The following is a 23,885-nucleotide window of genomic DNA, read 5'->3' as shown; positions in this document are numbered from 1 at the left end:
GAGGGGGTGAAGTCCCGGATTAATAATGTTGAATTTTGGGTCAAAATTCATGATTTACTAGCAGGCTGCATGTCCATGGCTATTGGACAACATTTAGGGAATTTTATTGGCGTGTTTTTGGATTATAACTTAGATAATAATAGTGAAATATGGAGGAATTTTATATGAATACAAGTCCGTGTTGATGCTAGACAGCCTCTTAAAAGATGGAAAAGAATATGTAATGGTGAAGGGTCTTGGCTCATGATACAATTCAAATATAAATGTCTGTCTCATTCTTGTTTCATTTGTGACATGCTAGGGCATACTCTGCGTGAAGTTTGTTTCGTACTCCATATGTTTTAATGGCACAAAACTGGGACCAATAAAACATTCAAGGTGATTATGGGGACCCTTTGTTCCCATATTCATTTATCTTGTATGGTGAAGGTCTTACATCCCATTTCAGGGATGCAAAAACATGTTGAAAGGTATGAGTATTGAAAGAGGTGTTGCAAAAGTTGATTTCAATTACCATGAATACCTGTTTCATTGCCTATAAACCACAAACTACAACTGCGTTGTCTAATATAGCAATTAGTTTAACTAATCCCTGAAAACAATGTTGATCCTGGAACAACCATGCAACAAATATTTTGTGCTCACCATGAAATAGATATAAGATGCAACAGTAAAAATTATAATAATAAATACATAGTTGCACTAGTACAGGATTTAAAGTCAAAGAACAAATAAACCATTGCATTTCAAAAGTTCATGTTAATCCGCCTCTGGAACTGTTACAATATAATAATTCATTTTCCTTTACAACTGCTTTCTCGAAGGACAGACCGAAGCCAATGACTCTTAATCACAAGGGGAAAACCCTACCACATCTGGAATAAAATATTCCATATGGGGTTGATCGTGAACACAAAACTGCTACTTCAGATTTAAAGTTCTGAGAACGAGGAAAAATCATGAAATGTACTTCTCCTGCTGATCCTGAAGCAACTTGGCCGATGACTTGGCATCGAGATATAATGCACATACTTCCTCGAGGTCGGCCTATATGTTGAGCCGGCCAACAAAAAAAGAAGAAGAAGAAAACACGTGAGTTTGATACTGAAAAACATTCTTAGCGTACATTCAATCACAAACAACAGGCGATGACGTATTGATACAATCGTTACCTTGCGTATCTCTTCTCGACCATTCATTTTCGCCACAATGCTGGCAGGTGATAATAGCTGAACTGCATGCCTGAAGAGAGAGAGAGAGAGAGAGAGAGAGAGAGTACCAGTTAAAGCATATGCTTGAGAAGGAGGGCTTGCTTATTTGCACCTCACGTAAATTTATGAATTTTATCAAGACCTCAAGGACGAGCGTTGTCCAATCTCTCCAAGGTAGGCTAGACTCTCTTCATCTAAGTGCAGTTCCTCAACCTGCGCGCGAAGTGCTAAAATCTGACCAGAACAACAGAAGTCCATCAGTAGCCATTAAATTAGTGTTTGACAGCAAAATTACGCAACAGTTTACCCCACCTGTATCACCTCAGCAGGACCATAATTTTCTGTTCGGATAATCACCAACCGGTCCAACAAGTCAACAGGGATGCCATGAGGACTATTCATATCTGTCCCTCTACACAGCAACTTGTCCATGCATGTCAGTAATTCAGATTTAAGAGCATGTTACAGACAAAGTAGAAGGCATGCACAAGCTATTGGCCGTTTCAAGAAGAGGACAATTAAAATGTAGTTATATTGATACTCACACAAAACATAATAAAATGAAGCCATCGATACATTTAAAAGAATTTTGATTCTCTTTCTATAATGTCACAAAATTTCATAACCCTAAGATAGTACAGGGAAAAATTAATACATTGCAGAGATGAGAGGATATTAAGATTTCTAGATTCTATATAAAAACAAAATCTAATGTTATGAAAATCATCATGGGATATTTTTGAAAAGAATACGAGTTTTTCAAAAAATAAGGTTTGGATGACGATGGTTAGAAGCGATTGTTCCGTACATGACAGAATGCATTTAGTTGCACACTACATAACAACAATTGTCGTAGACTGCAATAAGAAGTCTAACCAAGGAGGAAATAAATATTAAAGACAAAAAAATAAAACCAGTTTATAAATATTTTTCATGTCTATTTCCATTTTTTATCTTTAGGGCAGAACCCGTGTACACGAGACTTTAAACCAGCAAAACAGCTAAAAATAAATTAAAAAATAACAGAAAAATACTCGTGGAATCTAAAAAATTATAAAACAGAAAAGATGTAAAAATCTCGGTGAAAGAAGAAAGGTACTTGGCCAAGAGAGTACAAATGCATTTCTATTTCCCAGAGTTTTGGATGCAGAATCATTAAACATATCTGGAACTTCAGTATGCTTTTAAAGCAGGCTCCATATGATGGTGTGAAGAACTTAAAAGCAAAAGCCTATTTATGGACACATTACAATTTTGCCTCCCAAATGGTGTTAAAATCTGAAATATCTTGCCACTCAATCAACAACCTCTTTAATGAGTAAATGACAATGTGATTCAATCATCTATCCTAACTGCCTATAAACATAGCCAGCTTAAGGTGAATATAAGCTTGAATAAAATTATAAATGGAACTTTTTTAAATATTTTTTAAAAAATTATTTTTTATTTTTTATGTATGTCTAACAAATAAAACCTTGAGTAATCTTCATTTTGTGTTTTGAGTCTTTTTAAGCAGAGGCAATCTTCATTTCATAGAGCATGATTGATAAATATACATTACTTATTCTTGGAGTCTTTTTATCAAGTAGGGGCCTTGGATCATTGCTAAAGTTATCCATTTGCTCTGGGGCCGACTCTACCAGTAAGGTGTCTATATGATGATCCTAAAAGTTGTCATTTTGAAAAGGAAGTTGAAGAAGATTCTTCCAGCCTTTGCACTTCGAAATTTGAAGGTGGTGAGGTCTCATATCCATGGAGGTGTGATGCCTACAAACTAGTGTTTCTGCCACTTGAATGCAGTTCTTAACTAACTACCCGTTCCCAAGCAATTAATCCTAGCCTGCTGCAGCTCTTCAGATTATTTATCAACTATCATAACAAGTTACGAAGCAGCCCTTCATCCCTTAATTTCCTAATTATGCGGTGCTAAATATTAAAAAAAAATTACATCGAATATCATTCCAGAGTTCTAGATCTCCTACATGATCAACAATAAAGCAAAGACCATCCAAAAGTCTTCTCCTTCCTCAACCAAGACAAAAGAACCCAAGTTCTGGCTCCCCTAAACCACCAAATATATATGAATAAATTGACAGACCTTTCAGTGTTTCTAACACGAGGACAAGCAAAGCTTTGTATTGCACATAAAACATCCTTTGTACCTTACGTTACATATTCCTCTATTTGTAGCAAAGATCACTATTGGTGACAGCGAGCTCTCCAAAGCACGATTCAAGTATGAAAAGCACTCCATATCCAGCATATGTACCTGTGAGTGTTGATTTGAGAAAAGAAAGGTAAAAAAATATATAAATGGGCATGAAAAAGTTCTGGAAATGTTGTAAGAGAAAAAACGGACCTCATCAATGAATAGAACTCCAGGAACAAGCTCTGCAGTACCCTTGTTAATAAACCCATTAACAACCTGTCATCAAAAATTTTGTTTCAGTCACACTTGGGATAACCTATCACTGTTAAAAGTTTGACAGCTTGAAAAAATGGGAAGAAAATAAAGCATGCTATCTGTAATGAAAGTGTAATTATGCAAACCAAAAACATATAGCATTTATTTGTTTGCTAGTGAAAAACAGAAGACATATAAACAGAATGAGTTCAAGACTTTAGATCCTTACAAATTAGCATGTGATCTATTTGCAAGTATTTGCAGATTTGAGAATAATTTGCAAACAAAATAAGGTAATAAGTAATTTCAAATGATATTATTTTATTTTAGTTTTTCAAATAATTAACTCGGGCCTTGGTCCCTAGAAATGAGGTGAAACTAAAAACTACCGTAGATTCAGAAGCAGTACCTTATTTATTTCCTGTCGTAGCTTGTCAGTGATTTCGGTTTTTTTGGGCTTCATCATTTGGCCCATTAAAGACAATATATCTTGCCCACCTTGAGGCCTCGCATTGGCAGCATCTAGATCATGCAGTGTTACATCCTGATGATATGAAAATTAAAACAAAAAAATTCACGGTGACCATTATGAGTACAAAGCAACTGCTTAGAACCTCTTAAGGAAAAGATTCACATGGAGACAGGTTCAGTCGAATTAAAGGGCATCGAATCCCTAGATGCTTAATTAGACAGCTTGCAGCCATTGAGCTGCTACTTCAAAATGCAGATCTAAAAGTGTTGGCTAGGGTTCTTTAAGGACACATTTTCCAAATATTACACACATATGACACCTGAGTCTTATCATTTTGATTCCATGCACTTCAAAGAATGATGTCAGTCCTGTTTAAAAGACAAAGTAACCCCTGTGCTGAAAGATTTTATCAAGAATCAACTTGCAACATATACCAGCGCCATTATGCATAGATTATAGTAAAATAAGATGTCATTGTCTAAAATACAGGAGCAAGAAGATAACCATTTTAGCCTCTAATGGCAAAATACCAAGCCTGGACAAATGCTATAATAAAGATATAAGTTACAACACAGCTGATGCTAATAGAGCAGTACCTGAACTATCTCTTTCTTTTTACTAACTTCTCCCTTAGGAAGTGGGACATACTCCTCTGCTTCAAGGTCGAATTCAGTAGCAAAAGCATCACTTCTACCCACTCTTTTGACAGCCCCACTATTTGCTTCAATGTATATAACATCTCCCACAGCTACCTGCAAATTGTATTGGATGTGTTGCAATTTCAATTTCACAAGAGATTAAGTTAAAACTACAAGTGCTAAGAATTTATAACTATTAGCAGGCAACAACCCAAGAGAATAAACAAGTAATCAAAATGTACAAGTCCCTTTCTATTATAGAATGACAATAAGTGATGACTTATGCACCAGCTCGCAAAGAGTTCTAAAACACATATAGGTTGGAAGTAGCGATTAAGAATTTTTGAAAACAAAGAATTAAAAGAGCTTACCTTCTCCTTGATCAAGGCATCATAAATACTGGCTTCCAATCTTAGTTGCTTTGTTCCTTTGACAGTTTTTAGCCCAATAATTACACCACCAATGCTTTTACCATAGCCACCTGTTATACTTTCAGTTTCTTCGGGTGTGAGTTCAGTCACCTGAAACGTACTACTACAACATCAGGATCTCGGACCAGCTTGAAGATGCACAAAAGATTATGAGATAATTGTCTGTTGGCAAAGAAATATAGCGGATATAACTTGCCTCTCCCTCATAGACCTCTTTATTCTCCTTGACACGTAGACCAATTGCCCTTCGAAAATTTTCCATCAAAACCTCAGTTTTCTTAACTTCTGACGAGTATACCTCTGATCCAACCATTGGACAAAATGGAACCTGCAAATAACAAGCAAAACCCTTATCATATGAACTCGAAAGACCACCAACTATTAAACAACATTATAAAAAATTTGGCAAATATTAATTTTTTAAAAAAAAGCATAAGACATTGGCCAAGCATTTGAGAATTCAGACAGAAAAAATTGTGAGTGCTACCTTAGTGCCGAGTTCCTGGGAAATTCCAAGAGCCAGAGCTGTCTTCCCAGTTCCAGGAGGACCAGCTAAGAGGAGAGCACGGCCAGCCATCTTCTTCTGCTTTATCATATCAACTACAAGACCAGCTGCTTCTCTAGCCTCCTTCTGACCCACAAAGCCAGCAGCCATATCAATTGCTCTTCCACTGGGCTGCAAAGAAACATAACAAGAAACAACACGGTGCCATGACACCTAGTAAGAAAAATCAGTTCTGGAAAATAGTTTTCAAAATGTTGTATAAATCCAACTAAGAAAAGGCCCCATTTTGGCCTAAAAGAAGTAAAACAATAAAAAAGGAAAGTTTTAAGAAACCCTGAACGCTGAAAGGGAAAGAGGAAGAGTGTTGACTGTTGACATACCTCAAGGCCAAGGCCCTTGATATGAGTGTGAGTAGCAATTCTCTGTTTCTTGGTAGTGGACTGTACTTCTTCTATATTCATCTTCTCCAACTCTCTCTCTCTCTGGCTTCAGTCCTTCCTAAGTTAGGTTTTTTTTTATTTTGCAGTGCAGAAGAGGTCCGTTCGTCGGCAAAGTGGAGGGTTTAAGTTCTATGGTTGTAAGCTAAGCCCTTCTCTTTAAAATGTGAAACATGGTTTTTTTTCTTACTTACGATCCAATAGTTTAGTTACATTTTGATGCCTATAGTTTACCAGATGATTCAATTTGGATCATGTAGTTCAAACAAGTTTCCCCCTTATTGCAATTTTGAATTCTCTCTCAGATTAATTTTATTTTTTGTCAAATTGTTAATAATTCTTGTTATCATTAGAAAAGTGCTAACACATTTAAAAAAACAACAAGGACTGATATATTACATTCCTTGAACTACAGTAACTAAAGTTTATAATTAACCTTAGAATATACTCTTGGAATGTTTTTTTTTTTTGTTTTTTTAAGCCATGTAAAAATTTGGGGATTTATATATCTTTTATCAAATTGCTTGATAGATATTTGTTTTCATATCCACTCATCGAAAAGAAAAAAGAAAAGGCCACCAGCATCATAGCAGAGTAGCTGAAAATTGTCAAATGGATACACTCTCTAGAATTGCTTGCTTCTCCACATCTCCAAAATTGTCTCCAAGACCTCCTCTTTTCAAGAAAACCCCACTTTCAGTCTCGGTGTCAAGAGCTAGTGCTCAGCCTCGTAAGCCTCTCTCTCTCTCTGTTTTCTATGCAAAGTTTCGTTCTTTTTTGAGTTCTAGAGAGTTTAAGCTTCATAAATGATTATATGAACCATCAACACTAATGGAATTTGTTTTATTGATGAATTTTTGCTGTTAATACTAATTTCTCTAGCGTAAAAGTGAAGGATGTTCTTTATTTCTCAGACCCATTTTGCTGCTTTTGTTAACTCTGAGAAATGAGACTTTTTGACAGATATTGAAATGAATTTAGGCTTATGTCATTGTGTTCTGTAATGCTTTCAGTGTTAAAGTTAGATTCTTTAGTGAGTTCAAGTGAGTTGTAATGAAGTACTGAAGAATTACGACCGACCTTGATCGTTGGTATATAGATTTTCCTCCCCATTTTTCCAGCTCCCGTAAGTTCGAATTACCGGGGTTAAGCAGGAAATGTGTATTATTGCTTCAAAATTAGAGGTTTTGGTTTTGTCCCTTTCGATTCATGGGCTGTCGGCATTTTAATGCTATTAGTCATTGTGCTGTCTTTTTTGTTTCCTTGTTTTATAGTGAGTGAGCTTGCTGAAGATGATGTTTTGCGAGTGTTCTTGAGGGAAAGACAACTAAATGGAGATTTTATATCCAAAGCTTGTGATAAGTTTTGGCAGAGGGGGGTTGCGGAATTTGTTGACGTTGATGATGATAAACTTTCCGACATTCCTCAAGGATCAGAGCAGGTACAATGAACTCTTTTACAATCACAATGAAAAAAAGAAGATTCAGTTCTTTTTTATTTGTTCCCGCATTTTGTTTTTTTCTTCCTTAGGTTTTCTTCTATTTTTGTTTCATATCAAAGGATGATTGATTCTTCCTTTTTTCATGTTGATCGCTGAATCTTTATTATAATACATTCTTATGAATAAGTTTTGATTGATCTAATGTATGTAGGTCATGGAAAGTGATAATAATGGTGGGTTTTTGAAACTGTCTAGAACCCAGGAGTGGGTGTTAGGTGAGAATGCAGCAGCACCAATGAACAGGAAAGCCATTGCTAAGGTAATGCTTAGATGGGTACATTATTGTCAAATTAAATTTTTGTCAGTATCGCTTACCCATGCATGTTATGGCACAGGCATTGCAGGATGATAGTGACAGAAGGAAGAGACTGAACCTTCTCGAATATGAAGCTGTATGATAGTTACCTGAACTCGGCATATCTAGTGATTGACGTTGTCTTTCTCTTAAGTTTCAAGTCAACTTGTTAGGTGGATTTCATTGTCCACATTTTTATCTTAGTTTTGTTCTCCTTCCTCCAGTAAGCATGGGATTTTAGTATATTTACCTTTGCATGTTTAGTAGTACTGCATATTGGTTGAGATTGTCCTTTGTATTTTGAAAATGATTATTGATGTTTGTCATTTGTTTTAGGCAAATTTGCTTAATATTGGATGAGTTTTATGTTTAGGAAAGACTGTAATTACTTAACTGAAGATACACAAGAACTTGAGCATGCAAGTGTTATGTTGTTCTTCCAATGAGCAAATTCTGCTGTAGGCATTATCTAGTTCTTGTGTACCTTCCTATGGCCTACTGGTTTTTGGACCATATTTCTTATTTCTTTTCTTTGAAGTTTTAAGTACAATTTCACTATAATATTTCATTGTTGTAATGCTTGAGAACAAACTGATTTTTTGTTTTACTCTTTCAGCTCAAAAGGGAACTTATGCTTTTATCAGTTAGCATTGGAGCTGCATGTACCGGTTATTGCTTAGTAGTTCTATCGGTACAGGTAAAATTTTCACAGAAAAAAAGCAGCACGAGTATCAAAAACCTAATATCGTAGATAATCTATCTGTTTTAAAGGGCATGGTCTCTGCTATAATTGATCAGTAATTTCTGACATGATTTAACTGGAAAATATATTAAACATTGTCATAATTGAATCTCATACAGTTGTGAGATACTTGAATTCCCTTGACTTTTCTATGGTTGTTAAGCTAAACTAAACAGGGTATTAATTTCCTTTGTTATGTACATATATTGGAAGGTCTTGTCGATTAAAAATTGATACACATATTGGAGAAATGTCAATATCATTTTCTCACGGGAAACTGATCTATGTATTGATTATACAGGCTGCTGTTAGTTATGCAATTGGAGTGCTTTTCAGGTTAGTTGACACACTTTTACTTATATGTTCAGCCTGTTTTTCCATTGAACTACAGGTAATCTATTTAAATGAGTTAACACCTTCTTGATGTCAGATATCCAATTATTTGACATTTGAATGACCTTAGCTTTATGATATAACTTGCTGTATGTTTTAGTTTCCTTTAGGAAGACTAAAATAGGAACCTTTTTTTTCTTGCGTTCATCCTGGCAATCTAACCATTTTCAATTTCAGTGCAGTTGCTTATACCTTCAACTCTTATATCAACATGCAGACAATCTTTCCAAGGAAATGGTTCCTCCTATTTTCAGGAAAAAGAAGTCTAAGAAGTATAATGAAAAACTCCACTCATTTCTTTGATTAAGTGATCATATACTCTCTTCTTTTTTGTAAGTCAGCAGCTGCTTTTTATCTCAGGATTGGGATAAGAAGTGAGGATCTTAGGGACTCATTTGAGAGATCAATTAAGGGAAGCGGTATTGCTCTTTCATCTCCAAGGATTGTGATACCGGCTGCAATTTATGGATTGTGGGTCCTGTCACATCAATATTTTCCCAATGATTTTTTTGAAATCCAGGTATATGTTCCTTGAAACCATTCCTTTTGCAGTTTTTAATTGCAGACTGAAGAAAATTTCCATAATGCTATTGGAGATGAAAAAATTGTGGTTCGAGTCTCTGTTCATAGGGATCAGTTAGCTTAATAAATATCTTAGCATTAAACTAAAGAATCTTACAAAAATCAAATCTACTCACACTAGGTTTGGAGTTTTCAATTTTTTTGGGGTGGGAGGCTGGCTACCCATGTGGTCTCGCGATAGGAATGAAAGAAAAGGAGTGAGTTGATTCTTAATTTCTTATCATTCTGTTGTTCTCCCACAGATTGTGCCTGCCATGTTTGGGATGTTTGTATACAAAGCCTCAGCTCTCGTGCAAGTATACAGGGATAACGATGACCTGAAGCTTGTTTTCCCAGATAGTGGGGAAGGCTCAAGTGACTGAGATCTTTGCTCAAGCTTGTCAAAGGTGTACGACCCCTCCACGCTTAAACCATTTCATAGTAGAATGAGATGCTTCCCAAAGAGCTTAGTAGGCACTACAGTTTGCAATTCCTGCTCCCTTGATTTGGTCAACCTATGTTGAATTCCTTGAGAAGGTTCCCGCGGAAAAAAACCATCCCGAGGGTTACTCAGAAATGGAACTGCATGGTTTTCTAAAGTGAGTTCAAGCAAAGCTTGCTGGTTAAAGTCAACCCCCCTGCAAAGAACATGACAAGTGCAACTCCAGCATAGGCTTCACTAGTGGAAGTGCTTTGCGACAGTGTTGTAATTAGATCATACAGAATAATCTAATTTCTGTCTCTTCCATGAATTCTTTTAAATGGATTTGCCTAACACTTTCATTTATAAATTCAGGTCCATCTTCTGAAACTAATGTTTCCTAATTGTTGGTAAGCACTCACATCAAAGTGGGATCTACGGATAATTATCATGATGGATCTTATTTTTGTGGGAGCAAGGAAGCAATACACCGAAAGGCATGATGATCATTATCCTAGTTCCCCATATTTGCATACGAGTGAAACAAGTCTTCTGTCATAAATCGCCTCCAAAATTGTTGTGCTTCTGCCTCTTAACTTCATCTTCAACCTGTGGATGCATTTTTAATGGTTGTTAGTCTGGTTGAGGCCTCATGCAAGTGTAAACTAAACAGGAAAAAAGAAAACTGTCAATTGCCACATGAGCCCTTGTAAAGGTCAATTGCCACATGAGCCCTTGTAAAGGTAGTAATATTTGAGATTGTTATAATAATCTAGAATCATAAAAAAAAAAAATAAAAAAATAAAAAAAAAATCAAAAAATTTGCAGCAGATGGGCAAAATACCAATAGCTTGATGCCAGCAAGCAGCTCAAAATTGGGCGGCTCCTATGAAGACAAAGGTCGAATCGTGTTAAAAATTCGTTGCTTGAGTCCAATTCATCTATGAATGGTCCAAATTAATGGAATCCTAAATAAACATATGGATTGCATTGCAATGGAATTGGTGGGATGAAAATTTGAGAATTTTTTCGTTCAAGAAGCTATTTTAATTAAGGCTAGAAACCTGATGTGGTTCTTCTTCGCACATCATTCCTAGTTCTTAAATCAACTTTAAAGATTTGCTAATTGATTGTTTTGCATCAAAGTTCAAATCTCCATATTAATCAGTTATCATACTATAGTTATTGAACTCACCTCATCCTGACAATTTATTGAATTGAAATATATATATATATATATACTGGAACAATGTTTTTTTGTTATTTTCAATTTGATTCTTCTTTTTTTTTTGGTAACCCAGGGTGTCCGGGCCAGCTTACGCGCACCACAACCAATCCCCGGACCCACTGAACACCCTGCAAGCCTAGTAGGCAGGTAAGACACCGCGGAGGTAACAAGTATGTACGCTGAGACTCGAACCCATGTGACAGAGGCAAGGAAACCTTGCCTCTGCCGCTGGGCCATAAGCCTCGGTGCTTTTCAATTTGATTCTTGAATTTTTATTTTGCACAGTTGAGTTATTTTGAGTAAAAAATAGCACCCGGTTGTATATTTTTTTAAGGGAGGGTTAAACTACAAGACAGAGGACCAGAGTGAAAATCATGGATAATATAAATGGTGGCTTTGCAAGTTGTTTGGAAAGTATATTTTTACCCCCATCATTTTCTTTCGTTAAAATGATACTAAACTTTTTTTTTTTTTAGTTATTTTTTTATTGAAAAATAGAGGAGTTGCCGAATTCTATTAAAGACATAAAAACCTCTTCATTAGTGACAACTTCAACTACCTAACTGGTTAGAATTGATGTCAACAAATTCCATTAAATGAGAGGAGTTTTATTGTGGTTGTTTTAAGCCTTGATATAGCATAAAAAACCATATCTAAATCAAGGATGAAGTAGTTTTTCCAATTACATTTTGTGATTTGGACCCTTTTTGGGTTTATTAGGTTGAAATGTTGGTTTATAAGTGTTCTAATGATATTTATAGGGTGTTTTTGTTGTTGAAATGGATTGAAAAAAAGATTCTTTTGGCAAAAAAACCTGTAGGCCTAATTTTTCGAGCTTCGTAGTGGTGGGCGGAATCTAGGTAGATAGATGACTTATCATTTGTCATAGCAGGTGACGTGTTGTCTGCTTATTTTATTTTTTAAAAAAATAGGGGTTGTCCGTCCTTTTAAAAAAGAAAAAAACATAACAAGCCCAAGAGTGCAAGTTTGGGCTTCAAGACCCACGTGCCTAGGCTTTTCCGGTCTAGATACTTTGTTTTCAATTAATATCTTTTTTTATGTCTTTATTTAACTATTTTTTAAGTTTGTTTTTTAATTAATATCCCTCCTCTTTTTTTAAATATCGATTATTTCATAATTATATTAGTGTTTTTAATTTTTTATGAGGTTAATATGATTCATCAATAGTTTATATATATGTAAATATGTATATATGCAACCTTACATAATATTTATTTTTTTTTATTTTTTCAATAAATTTTATTTGTTTATTGATTTTTATTATATATTGATTTTAATAGACAAATTCATTAAACACGATCGAGTAAATAACTAGTGTTGCATTATTAAATATCTTGGTTTACATTTGTTTTTCAACCTCTATAGTTTTATTTTTATTTATCATCAATTTTTTCTATCGAATTATTCTGGCCTCATGATATAGAATGTACGACAAACACGTAATTTTGACATATCTTGTGTCTAGGTGACAAATTTCACATACTAACCCGGCTTTGTCTAAGTTAATTTTTTTTTATCGTATTATCAAATTAATCAAAATTTAACTTGATTATTGATTTTTTTTAAAAAAAATGTAATCTTCTTTTTTAAAAAAAAATTAAAAAAAAGATGCGATGAAATGTAACATGGATAACAACAAAAACTAAAAATTTAATTCATGCTTCATGATTGACTAAACTATTGTGCCTGTTAATAAACTGCCACGGCAATTTATTTCCAATTGTTTTGGACATGCATCATGTCATCCCCCAATTATACATAGTTTCTCGATTGGAACCTCTAGTTACCAATTCTAATTATTTCCTCCATCTATATACAATTTCCCCCCAATCAAATCCCTGGATTTTTTTTTTAAATTAAAGATTGCATTAAATAGTATATATCTTAGTCACATATTCCCCAACCAACCCTAATTTCCCCACGTCTTATAAGTTAAAATACCCATTTCCCCTCGCACTTAATACATCCATGAACATATCTAAACTTATAACATAGAATTACTTTAATTGTGCTAAATATATCCCAACTTATCTTAATTAAAAAAACAACAATTAAGTAATTTTAACATTGTTGAATCTATTTTAAAAGATGAACTAAATAAAATTTAAATTACTAGGTTAATTATTTTTAATAACACTGGTATATTTATCTTATTTTTCTTGATATTGGCTTAATTGAATTTGAAACATGTTTGATCATGTCAACTAAATTATAAAAAACTTAACCATGTCAAATAAGTCTGATTTACTTGTTTGGTTTAATTAAAAACCTAATCAGGATCAAACTCTAAATCCAAATTTTCCAAGTCATATTGAAATTTAACAACAATAATTTCAAGTTATAAATTTCTTAACATTTAAGGTGGTCATCTCCAATTTTTAATAAAAGGATCACATCCAAGCGATGAAATGTATATAGATGGAGAACCAATTGATGAAACCAAAAGTTGGAGGACTATTCTAAAAAACTATACATAGTTGAGGGACTACTTTGAGTTTTTCCATATCTAATCAAATTTCATTCTAAACAGAACAACGAGCAGTCAACAAGCCCCTCTCTCTCTCTACTAATATCATCACAAACACTAAACTAAACACTACAGATACTTATATTCTTCTTCACAGATCGATCAATCATTGAAACCCTAGATCAGATCCAATGCAATCAAATCCAAAAACTATGTCGTCGAAGAATCCGCGGGAGCGTCAAATGCTAGAATCAATCTACTCAATGGTTGCTCTCGTCTTCATCCTTGTCACTTGCGTCGACCTCTGCGACGCCGCCACCGTCGTCGATGTCTACCGCTTAATCCAATACGATATATCCGGCGTTCCTTTCGGATCTCGTTTCGCCACCCTGAACCACCACGCCGGCTCCTTGCATTTCGCAGCAGGCGTCGATCTTTCTCGCACTGTCCTCATCATTCCTGTTCGCGAATTGAACATCACTTTCGTTAAAGGTCAAATTGCTTCTCCAATCGACCTTAGAGCTTAATTAAATTTAGTAAAGTAATTAAATTGGTTGATTTAATGACAGAATATATCTCGCAAAGAAAGCCTCTTGGAGGATTATTGTTTTTGCTGCCGCAAATGTTTAATTTTGAAAATAGAGAAGCCGCGACGGAGAGTAAGTATCAAATTCGTGAGAAGGAGCTGATGAAGACTGTTTTGGTGGAGCTTGAACGATTGCTTATTCATGCCAATATACCTGTGAGTGGAAAAAATTATGCTTAAAATCTGCGTGTTCTATAAGAATTGCTTATGCAGGAAACTGTTGGATCCCATTTTACATTTTTGAGCTTGTTCTTGAGGTTGGTCTAATTTGTTATTTTTAACTAAAATGAGAAGGGAAAAAAAAACGAATTTGGTGAGGAGATATGCTCATGCTTTAGCATATTTTATCATTTTATTTGAAATGGTTTGGGTGATTATGTCTTTGTTGTGACATTTTTTGGTGCAGTATCCAGTATATTTTGCTTTTGAGGATGATGACATTGATGCTGTGTTGGCTGATGTCAAGAGGAGTGATGTCTCTGGTCAGCCTGCTACTGCGACGACTGGCGGGTTAGTTCCTAACTTTATTATGGAAAGTGAGAATTCTAGTTAAAAGTTTTATGTCCTCAGCACAGAAAATAATACATCCAGCATGCTAAAACGAGTTTGGATAGGTACCCCATTGTTGTCGTTTCTTGAAAATTTGCATCATTTGAGAATTCTGGGTTTCTAATCCTGGATGTAACCTATGATGTTTTGTGAATCAGAATATCTGAGCAATAATTATACTCTTCCTGAGAGAATCTATTCTGAACATATAAGAAAGAAACAAAGAAAATGGTAAGTAGGTGAAACAGGATTTGCATGTTCACTGCAGATTTAAGCACTACAAGATGGTAATATGAGTTGAGGGGAAGTTGCTCAAATCCTAAGGTGAACTTTTCATGGAGGGAGGACAGAGGTTCAGTTTAGTTTCTTTTTGTAGGGTAATGATTTTCTCAATTTCTTGAGCCAGAAATTGGTGCAAACAAGACCCATTTTGTATGAACTTATTCTTGTCATGTTTTTTTCTCCCATGCTTCATTATTTTGGAGTTTAATTTTTATTTTCCCCTGCTGATTAACCCATGATATTGATGCTCTATATAAATAAAAAACATGCAATGCCTTCCTGTATTGGTTGCTATCTGGTTCGAACATTAAATATATCATATTTCCAACTCATGGTTGGTCATGCCCACGAAATGTGATTTTACATGTGTGTTTGTTTGTTTATGTTGAGATTGATAATATGTTTGATGGGCTCTTGCATTCATTTTTGCTTGGAAATTTTGCAGCTATAAGCTTGTTGTCTCTGCTCCAGAACCTAAGAGAATTGCATCTCCCAGCATCACAAACATTCAGGTCCACTTTCAACTCTTCTTTCCATTAGAAATGACTAGACATAATGAACTGGAATTTGTTGCATGCCATGAGCATCTCATCATTGATATATTTCACTTGTTAGAAACCCTCAAATGTATTGCAATCAAAATCAATGCTGATGCTGAACAAACCTTTTGTATATGATTTCAGTGCAGTTTTGTAACTTAAGGTGTATTTTGCTTTGATATACACATTGTTTCTCAAGAATTTATTATTCCGGTCTCTGCTCTGTTATCTTTAGCTACATTATTGAATCACAAAAGCCCAGGAACACTTGTCAATACTAATCTAGCCTCTTTCCAAACATTATTTAATTATATTGAACTTAAGACAAGATGAAGATATGTGCTCTGGGTTTAATAGGTGTTCTGGCCTCTGCCGTGTAAGGTTTAATAGATAATTATGAATATTTCAGCACACACCATTACAGTATTTGTTTAAATATCACTGCCATCACCAATTATGTGTTGGAACCTATAGATTAACATACAACCTTTTGTTAATGGCTGTGCAAACTGTGCTCAAGCAAGACTAAAATTTGGGAACTTCAAAAGCAGAATGTAAATTCAGGTGTAAAAGCATGTTACTTGACAAACAAATTCAAATCATATATTGGTTTCAGAGTTCTGTGTTGACAATTAGCAGCATTGTAATTCTGATTAATATAGTTCATCCTATTTTCAGTACAGAGAAATATTAACAGTTAGACACCCTTATTAATGAATTTAGTTGCTGTTTTTATTATTCGTGTTTGTAATCTGGGAAATCTTTCTGAGGTCTCTGAGCTTCTTCTTCATGCTAGTGCTGATGATTTGTAAACTGAATGATGGTTAAATTGTGCAGGGGTGGTTGCCAGGACTGAAAGCAGATGGAGATCCAAATCAACTTCCAACTATTGCTATTGTAGCATCATATGATACTTTTGGAACTGCTCCTGTATGTAAATTATATTCGATATAAACTATTGCAACTTGTATGCACTGTGTAATGATGTGAAAGTAGTTACACGTGTAGGCATTATCTGTTGGGAGTGATAGCAATGGGAGTGGCGTTGTGGCTCTTCTTGAATTAGCTAGGCTATTTTCTCTTCTTTATTCAAACCCAAAGACAAGAGGACGGTATAATTTACTTTTTGGGCTAACATCCGGCGGACCTTATAACTACAATGGAACTCACAAGGTGCATAGATCCTATCATCTTTTCTATGAACTTAATTGTACAATCTACTTCTTTGCTCTGGTTTGCTTATCTTAGTATTTTTGCTTTGGAAGTGGCTTCGGAGCTTTGATCAACGTCTACGAGAGAGCATCGATTATGCTATTTGCTTAAATAGTATTGGCTCATGGGATAATGAATTGTGGATTCATGTGTCCAAGCCTCCTGAGAATACCTTTATTAAACAAATTTTTGAAGTAAGCTGATGAAACATTAAATAGTACAGGGCTGTTATTCTGTTGTGCCAGGTAGCATTACTATGTTTTGTGGTTTGACCCATTGAGTTTTCTGTAGGGTTTCTCTACTGTAGCAGAAGAACTGGGCTTTGAAGTTGGTCTCAAGCACAAGAAAATTAATATTTCAAATCCTCGAGTAAGTCAGTTTTACCAGAAAATTTGAACCATAACATTTTTCTAGCTTACTGGTTCAAGAAAAAATATTTTTGTCAATCTTAAACGGTAAACATTGGAGAATTGTATTGAACATTGAAATCGATGGTTTTCATCATTTAACGAGATATTGGCATAGCCATAATAGAGCAAACTGTGTGTTAGATGACCAGCTGTTTATTCTTAAAATAATATTTTCATATTGTTATCGTGATGACTGACATCAGTTTACTTTGTGTATGCATCCTTTTTTGTTATTATGGATGGGGTTTTCTTTGTCATTTACTAGAATTTTGGTTTAATTGATTCAAACACACTGTACTTTTGATGCTCTCATTTAGTCTGGGTGATATAGCTGTTGACCTGCTGTAGGTAGCTTGGGAGCACGAACAGTTTTCAAAGCTGAGAGTGACGGCTGCTACCCTTTCTGAACTATCGACAGCACCTGAACTTTTAGAAAGCACCGGAGGTCTGTCTGATAGCAGGTTGTGTTTTTTAACCTGAACCTCTTTTATAAACAAAATATAGCTGATCTTATATTTTTCCGCAATACTGATATCTTGTTTCTCTGGACAGACATTTTATTAATGAAACTGCAATAGTTAGAAGCATCAAGCTAGTTGCTGAGAGTGTTGCGGTAAGGTCACACACCTTAGAATAAGTTTTAATGCATTGTGATGGATCCTGATACTGAAGTTTTGACTTCATCACTCATTTGTTTGAAGACTAATTTTGTGAAGTAGCACTCACTGGGAGTGAGATCAAGGCAACAGCTGTGTGCTTACATGTGCAATGGTGCTAACATGCATGGGTTTCAGAATATTAGAATTAACTATATGATGGGGCACTGTGTCGGGATTTTCATACCAGGAACAAGTTGATTACAAATGGCTAAATTGTTGGATCATGTAACCTCTTTAGTTTTGTGTTCTCTGAGATATTTTATTTTGTCATACAGAGGCATATCTATGGTTGCCAAGGGAAGAACATTCAAATATTTGCGGACGACACTAGTTTGGCTGTCAATGCTCCTTACATAAGATCATGGTTGGATCTTTTGTCAAAAACACCTCGAGTGGTGCCATTTCTAACAAAGAATGATCCGTTTGTCATGGCACTGAAAAAGGTCTATTATTTGCAAATGTTCTTGGACAATTATTATTTTCATGGTTTTCTTTATTGTATGGTCAATGGTGCTTTTTGCTCAAATTTGTGCGAGGCCTTGTTAACTGCAGACTACTGTGTAGGATATTTACGTTCTTTTATATTTTCCAAAATTGCTAATTTGAGTTGAAATATTCAAATTTCTTTTGTTACAGCCAGCTTCCTTTCTGTTTGGCAACTGTTTAACTTTTATCTATGTAGGTGCAGAAATATTGTTTCTTTCATGTGCTAATGTGAATAAACACTTCATGTATCTTTCTCTCTCTCTCTGTTTTTTCCCCCAATACAGAAAATGAAATAACATTTAATTTTTGTTCTCTATGTTAAGGATGCTCCTTCTATAGAGTTCATGCGGATGTCATTATCATTTATCATTTCAAAGTACTAGTTTTATCAGATTGATTTTTATGCAAGCTGTTCTTGGTCACCTATATTTTTTCCCTGTCTGATGGTCTCTTCAATGCTGACTTCTGGAATCCAATTTATCCAAAACACAGGAAGATGCTGTATAAGTGCTTCAGAGATGTTTGATGATACTACTTAAAAAACTGGAAAAGACCTGTTATTTTTTCCCACTGAGAAATTTGATTTGGTGTCTTGGTTTGGGGTCCGGGGGTTTTATTAGGCTGCAGCGTAACACTGTAAAGAAAACATTAAAGTTCCTTTCTTCCAGTTTTTTCTGTAGTTTACTTTTGAGTTGATTTGTTTTTGTCCTTCTGCAGGAACTAGAAGATCATACTCATGAAGTAAATGTGCATCATGAGGTGCTTGATGGGATGTTCACACTCTATGATTCAACTAAAGCTAAACTAAATATTTATCAGGTTCTTACTTTTTATTTCTCCAGTTGGCAATTATTTTTTTTAACATGCCTCTCTCCCTCTCTCTCTGTTTATGTCATTTTCATAGCTGGATATTTCTTTTTGTCGGAAAAGACATCTTTTTTATGTATCTGAACACAAGTGTCTCGAGAACGTATTTAATGAATGATATGTGGGTATCACTTTTTAGTTCACCGTCTTCCTCTCGTTGATTTTCCAAACTATAACAATCACAACCTAAATTGCTTTGTTCACGCATTGATTTGGCTGGGTCAATTTTTGGTGCAACATTGGTAAGTCTTGAGTGCTGGGATAATTGCATGGATGCAAACTCAAGTGCTGAGACCAGTCACTTGGCAAAAAACTGAAGAATAGAATTGTCTCCAAATTTCATTCTCTAAGATCCTACGTATTACCAGATCTAGGAAATCCCCTTGTAACATTTATTTATCCATGGTATTTTTGCCCTTTACAGCACAATCTTTGTTGTATTTACTAACCAGAATTTTCTTTTGACCTTTGAGATGCATTTTATTTCCATGTTATTGCACCTGTTGTCTTGTACGAACTAAATTATTAATTTCTCCACTGGCTTGAATGATAATCAGTTCAAATGTGTTGTTACAGGTTGCTAGCGTAACATTCGACTTGCTGTTGCTTCTAGTGCTAGGGTCATATTTGATTATACTTTTCACTTTCCTTGTCATCACAACAAGGGTACCCTCTCATCTCAATTTATCAAGCTTTCATTGTTTTTTGAATGTACATTTTTTTGGCTACACCGCCTTCACAACCATGTGCGAATGAGCTGAACTAAAAAGCTGAATTTCCAATGATGCTGTTTAACAGGGTCTTGACGATCTTATAAGTTTATTCCGACGGCCTCCTTCTCGTAAGGTCAAAACAGCATGACAGCAAATGATGAAATTCTCGTAGGTGAAAACAGCATGATAAATGAAGCCGGGATCAGTGCACCAAAGCTGTTTATCTTTGTTGTTGAAGAGCATCACATGTAGCGTAGAATGTAATCTCTGCCATGGAGGAGTTTGCTGGTTACTACTAGCAGTGTGTTATTGTTTAGTTCGGAATCACGGGGGATCAGTTTAATTTTGGTCCTAGGAGGATTTTTTTTTTAAATTTTATTATACTGAATGAGTTGAGATTTGTTAACGTAGGATGAAGAAATTTTTTTGGTAAAGGATGTTTCAAACAAGATACAATAGCCAGCAATTTTTGTAGAGGAACATGATTTCGTGGTGGCCTTTTTCTGAGGTTTTCGTGCAGTTTCCTCTGGAAATTAAATTTCTCAATTTCACGACCTTAATTGTTTGTTTTAAGTTTAGCGTAGCGGTTATTTTTTAAATAATTTTTTATATTAAAATGTATATTATTGATATTTTTTTATTTTTAAAAATTTATTTTTAACATTAACATATCAAAACAATCTAAAATATATAAATTATTAAATTTTTTAAAAATTTAAAAACACAATTTACACTGTTTTTTAATAAATAAATGCAGCTGCTGGCATTGGTCTTTATGTGTGTCCCATCATCGCTATCCATTCAAGGTAACTTTTTTTATAGCACCTAATACCACCATATCAACCTCGCAACAATTGCAATCAGGCATTTTTTGATTGAAGAAAAAAAAAAGTTAGGGAATTAAAAAACAACAAAAACCAAGGGCTGGAAACTAAAATTATAATTTTCTTTGATTTTGAGCGAGATCACCTTTTGTCATCCTTGAAATTGTTAACCGAGAGATTTAATCTCAATTTACAAGCAATCCAGCGTCGAAAAAAAGTATCCGTCTTTGAACGGAGGCTCCTGCGGCGTTGCGCTAGTAAATTCAAAACCTCACATAAATGGCTCGTCCATCTAGCAGCTGCGAGCATTCATTTGTTATTCTTGGTATGGCAGTATAGAGAATGGAGACATAAGAAGAAATGCAATTACCTTCCCATTCATTCCCTCACAAGCCTTCTCAGCGGCGTCCTTCTTAGCGAAGGTTACAAACCCATAACCTTTAGGTCTCTTTCTGGCTTTGTCCATTACTATTTTAGCTGGGGGGCGGTAGAATGTTAACAATGATCAGGAAAGAAACGAGCCTTTTAAGGTTAAATGCAGGATCAAGTTGTACCTTCAATGACCTCTCCAAATTCTGAAAATGCTTCAGCTATTTTCTTCTCTGTACTGGAGAAAGATAAACCTGCAGCAAAGCTGTTAGTTCAAGCAACAGGAATAGCATGCAAAGATGGCATATGGCAACGGCACAGCTTCTATATTTGATTGAAGCCTGGCTATAAGAGGGTTGCTGTAGACAGGTAGATGGCCAGCATAAAACTAAACACATCCTTCTGCCACTTAAAGACACGGAATTGAAAGATGACCTCCTGTGACTGATCTCACTGGTTCGAAAACAAGGTTCCATTGAGTTGTGAGAGCACATACTCCGTAACCGCCCCAGCCCAAATCCGAAAGTAGCTAAATTGGCTCATCATGGGTATAATAGAGTAAACAAACATGCCCAGGCAAGTCAAAACTTATGTGGGCAAGCACCAAGGAATCCTTGAACATGCTAGCAAAGTAAAGCAAAGCTCATCGCAGAATATCATGAACCTCGTATGTACAATTCAAGGATCTTTTTATCTGAACAGACAAATTTGAAGAAAAGTAATTCAACCTTAAGCAGAAACAAGAACAATTGTTTAGAACAAACGAACTTGCTCTTTAAATTTGTTTGGAAACGAGACAAGGATTCTAAATTTGTACATTTAAGTTTCCACTGAAGTGTAAAACTTAGGGCTTGTAGATTAACTCAACTACAAAGATGATTCCTAGCTAGCCAGGCTAAGCAAGAAGTGGATAAACCAGGCAAATCCTTGAGTCATGTTGGACAAAAATGAGACCTGTAAACTGGGTTGTGCAGACTCTGCAGATGTGAAGTGAAAGCAAGAAGTTCCAAATCGCGCTTCATCTTTGTTGCTAAACTCAACTTGAATTCCTTGGTATACATTCAAATGGGAAGCATATATTATTAAAATTTTGAAAGAAAAAAAAATGCCTTCTTTTTCTCCTTCTCCAAATTCTTCCATAAAAGTGAAATCCTAAAAATCCAGCTTCAATTAATCACAAATTTGGATAGAAAATTCTGGGTTTTCTTTAGTAAACTGATTGAACTTAATGATATCAAGAAATGAATGCTAACTTTCTGTTGGGTGTTATAAAATTTGATTGTTTCCAACAAGAACAGCAAACACTTGAGCTAAAATTTTGAAAGAAGAGAGGGAGGGAGGGAGAATACCTTTGACAAAAACTTTAGCAGAGAATCCTTTGGAAAAGAACAGTAGGGGTTGAGGATAAAGTTGCGGTTGAGAGAAAACTTTGAGAGAGCTTCGGGTAATTCCTGTTAAAGTCGCCATTTTTATTTCACTAGGGAAGAGAAGCAGGGCAACTTAAGAAGGAAGCAGTTTTGCAGTGTAGTGAATGCAGAGTTAAGCAATGTTGGGAAAACTTCAAATAAGTCCTCTAACTATATAGATACTTACATTTAAGTTTTGGAATTTGAAAACATCCAAAACTTCGACAAAGGTGAAACAAATTTAAGTTTTTAAGAGAAATTTAGAGGTCTTTTAGCTTGATCTATGAACGAAATTATTTTTGATTTTGAGTTATGATCAAAAATTTATTTTTTATAATAATCTATTAAGTTAAGGACCACACTTCAAATTACTAACTAATATTGCATGGGAATTTTAGGACATCTTTATTCTTTTTGGTAGCGTTTTGTTTAGGGTACATGACACTTGAAACATGTATGATAGAGAAATCAAATGTGTTAAGTTTGCAAAGATGGAGACAATTTTATTTGTCTCTATGACAGAAATTGGAGAGAATTTTTGTTCTTTTACATGGATATATAGAAGAAAATATAAAATATCATAAAATTTTATTCCAAATTTTTTTCTTTTCAATTCGATACCCTTCATTCATCTATTATGTAATTTATGTCCATCATCTTGCATGGTTATTTTTTTTTTTACCATATGAATTTGTCATTCTTTTAACTTAAAAGTATAGTGGTAAAATCCAGTTCAGGAAGATTCAAATCATAAATTGAGGGTCAATCCAGGTAATTTAAAAAAAATAAAAGAAAAGTTATTTTGATTAATTTATTTTTAAAAAATCAATAGGTTAAGAGTCAGGTTTTAACTTTAAACCATGTCAAGGTTATATATGTTGAAGAACATAATGTACTTTGTAAAAGACGATTGAAAGCAATTTACTTGAATTAATTTATTTATAGTTCAAATAAAATATCGGGTTTACAATATTGAATGGGGGCTCAGTTTTTTCAGGAAGAATTTGAACGACAAAAAGGACAAAGTTAAGAGAAGGAGATTACATTTCAGAATAAAACTAGTTTGATCTTGAATTAAACTCCTAGCTGCCTCCTCATGAGGTTTATTCGGCACTTAGAGCACCACTCGAGGGATGTGGCTCTACCTCGACATTGAGCCATGGCCACCACTTGGCATGAGCTGCTTTGAAAGAAGCTTGTACAGTTTGGGAAGAGATTTTGATTAATCAAAATAAAAAGAATCACTTCAATTGATA

At 34.9% G+C, this 23,885-nt stretch overlaps 4 protein-coding genes across 5 annotated transcripts; 2 read left to right on the top strand and 2 right to left on the bottom strand.

The window, feature by feature from the left end:
* Positions 1 to 713: 713 nt before the first annotated feature.
* On the bottom strand, positions 714 to 6,253 carry LOC7478571 (ruvB-like protein 1). The gene is made up of 12 exons (XM_024608425.2): positions 6,042 to 6,253; positions 5,644 to 5,832; positions 5,353 to 5,484; positions 5,097 to 5,246; positions 4,684 to 4,839; positions 4,025 to 4,159; positions 3,571 to 3,636; positions 3,374 to 3,480; positions 1,524 to 1,623; positions 1,354 to 1,445; positions 1,173 to 1,242; positions 714 to 1,047 (listed from the first exon to the last, which is right to left on the bottom strand). Exons 1-12 carry the CDS (start codon positions 6,120 to 6,122, stop codon positions 958 to 960), a joined length of 1,368 nt encoding a protein of 455 aa, XP_024464193.1. The 5' UTR covers positions 6,123 to 6,253; the 3' UTR covers positions 714 to 957.
* Positions 6,254 to 6,623: 370 nt separating this feature from the next.
* Positions 6,624 to 10,401, top strand: LOC7478572 (uncharacterized). 2 transcript variants are annotated; one of them, XM_002312800.4, is made up of 9 exons: positions 6,626 to 6,828; positions 7,373 to 7,539; positions 7,751 to 7,858; positions 7,935 to 7,991; positions 8,511 to 8,591; positions 8,938 to 8,972; positions 9,212 to 9,301; positions 9,390 to 9,549; positions 9,854 to 10,401. In XM_002312800.4, exons 1-9 carry the CDS (start codon positions 6,711 to 6,713, stop codon positions 9,971 to 9,973), a joined length of 936 nt encoding a protein of 311 aa, XP_002312836.1. In that variant the 5' UTR covers positions 6,626 to 6,710; the 3' UTR covers positions 9,974 to 10,401. The 2 variants fall into 2 exon arrangements, with proteins under 2 accessions (XP_024464030.1, XP_002312836.1); XM_024608262.2 differs by lacking the exon at positions 9,854 to 10,401 and having other exon boundaries at positions 6,624 to 6,828; positions 9,207 to 9,301; positions 9,390 to 9,539.
* Positions 10,402 to 13,798: 3,397 nt separating this feature from the next.
* Positions 13,799 to 20,590, top strand: LOC7460078 (uncharacterized). The gene is made up of 14 exons (XM_002312801.4): positions 13,799 to 14,219; positions 14,297 to 14,469; positions 14,720 to 14,823; positions 15,590 to 15,656; positions 16,521 to 16,613; positions 16,692 to 16,856; positions 16,949 to 17,089; positions 17,187 to 17,264; positions 17,654 to 17,766; positions 17,858 to 17,918; positions 18,240 to 18,407; positions 19,168 to 19,269; positions 19,894 to 19,983; positions 20,116 to 20,590. The coding sequence occupies exons 1-14, from the start codon at positions 13,919 to 13,921 to the stop codon at positions 20,176 to 20,178; spliced, it is 1,719 nt and encodes a 572-aa protein (XP_002312837.2). The 5' UTR covers positions 13,799 to 13,918; the 3' UTR covers positions 20,179 to 20,590.
* Positions 20,591 to 20,955: 365 nt separating this feature from the next.
* Positions 20,956 to 22,743, bottom strand: LOC7460079 (small RNA-binding protein 11, chloroplastic). Its single transcript, XM_002313570.4, has 4 exons — positions 22,573 to 22,743; positions 21,409 to 21,477; positions 21,225 to 21,331; positions 20,956 to 21,153 (listed from the first exon to the last, which is right to left on the bottom strand). Exons 1-4 carry the CDS (start codon positions 22,688 to 22,690, stop codon positions 21,118 to 21,120), a joined length of 330 nt encoding a protein of 109 aa, XP_002313606.1. The 5' UTR covers positions 22,691 to 22,743; the 3' UTR covers positions 20,956 to 21,117.
* Positions 22,744 to 23,885: the final 1,142 nt, after the last annotated feature.

This window comes from Populus trichocarpa, chromosome 9 (assembly GCF_000002775.5).
Source record: "Populus trichocarpa isolate Nisqually-1 chromosome 9, P.trichocarpa_v4.1, whole genome shotgun sequence".
Lineage (NCBI taxonomy): Eukaryota > Viridiplantae > Streptophyta > Magnoliopsida > Malpighiales > Salicaceae > Populus > Populus trichocarpa.
Note: the sequence above shows the minus strand (reverse complement) of the source record. Positions and strands in the feature narration are given on the sequence as shown.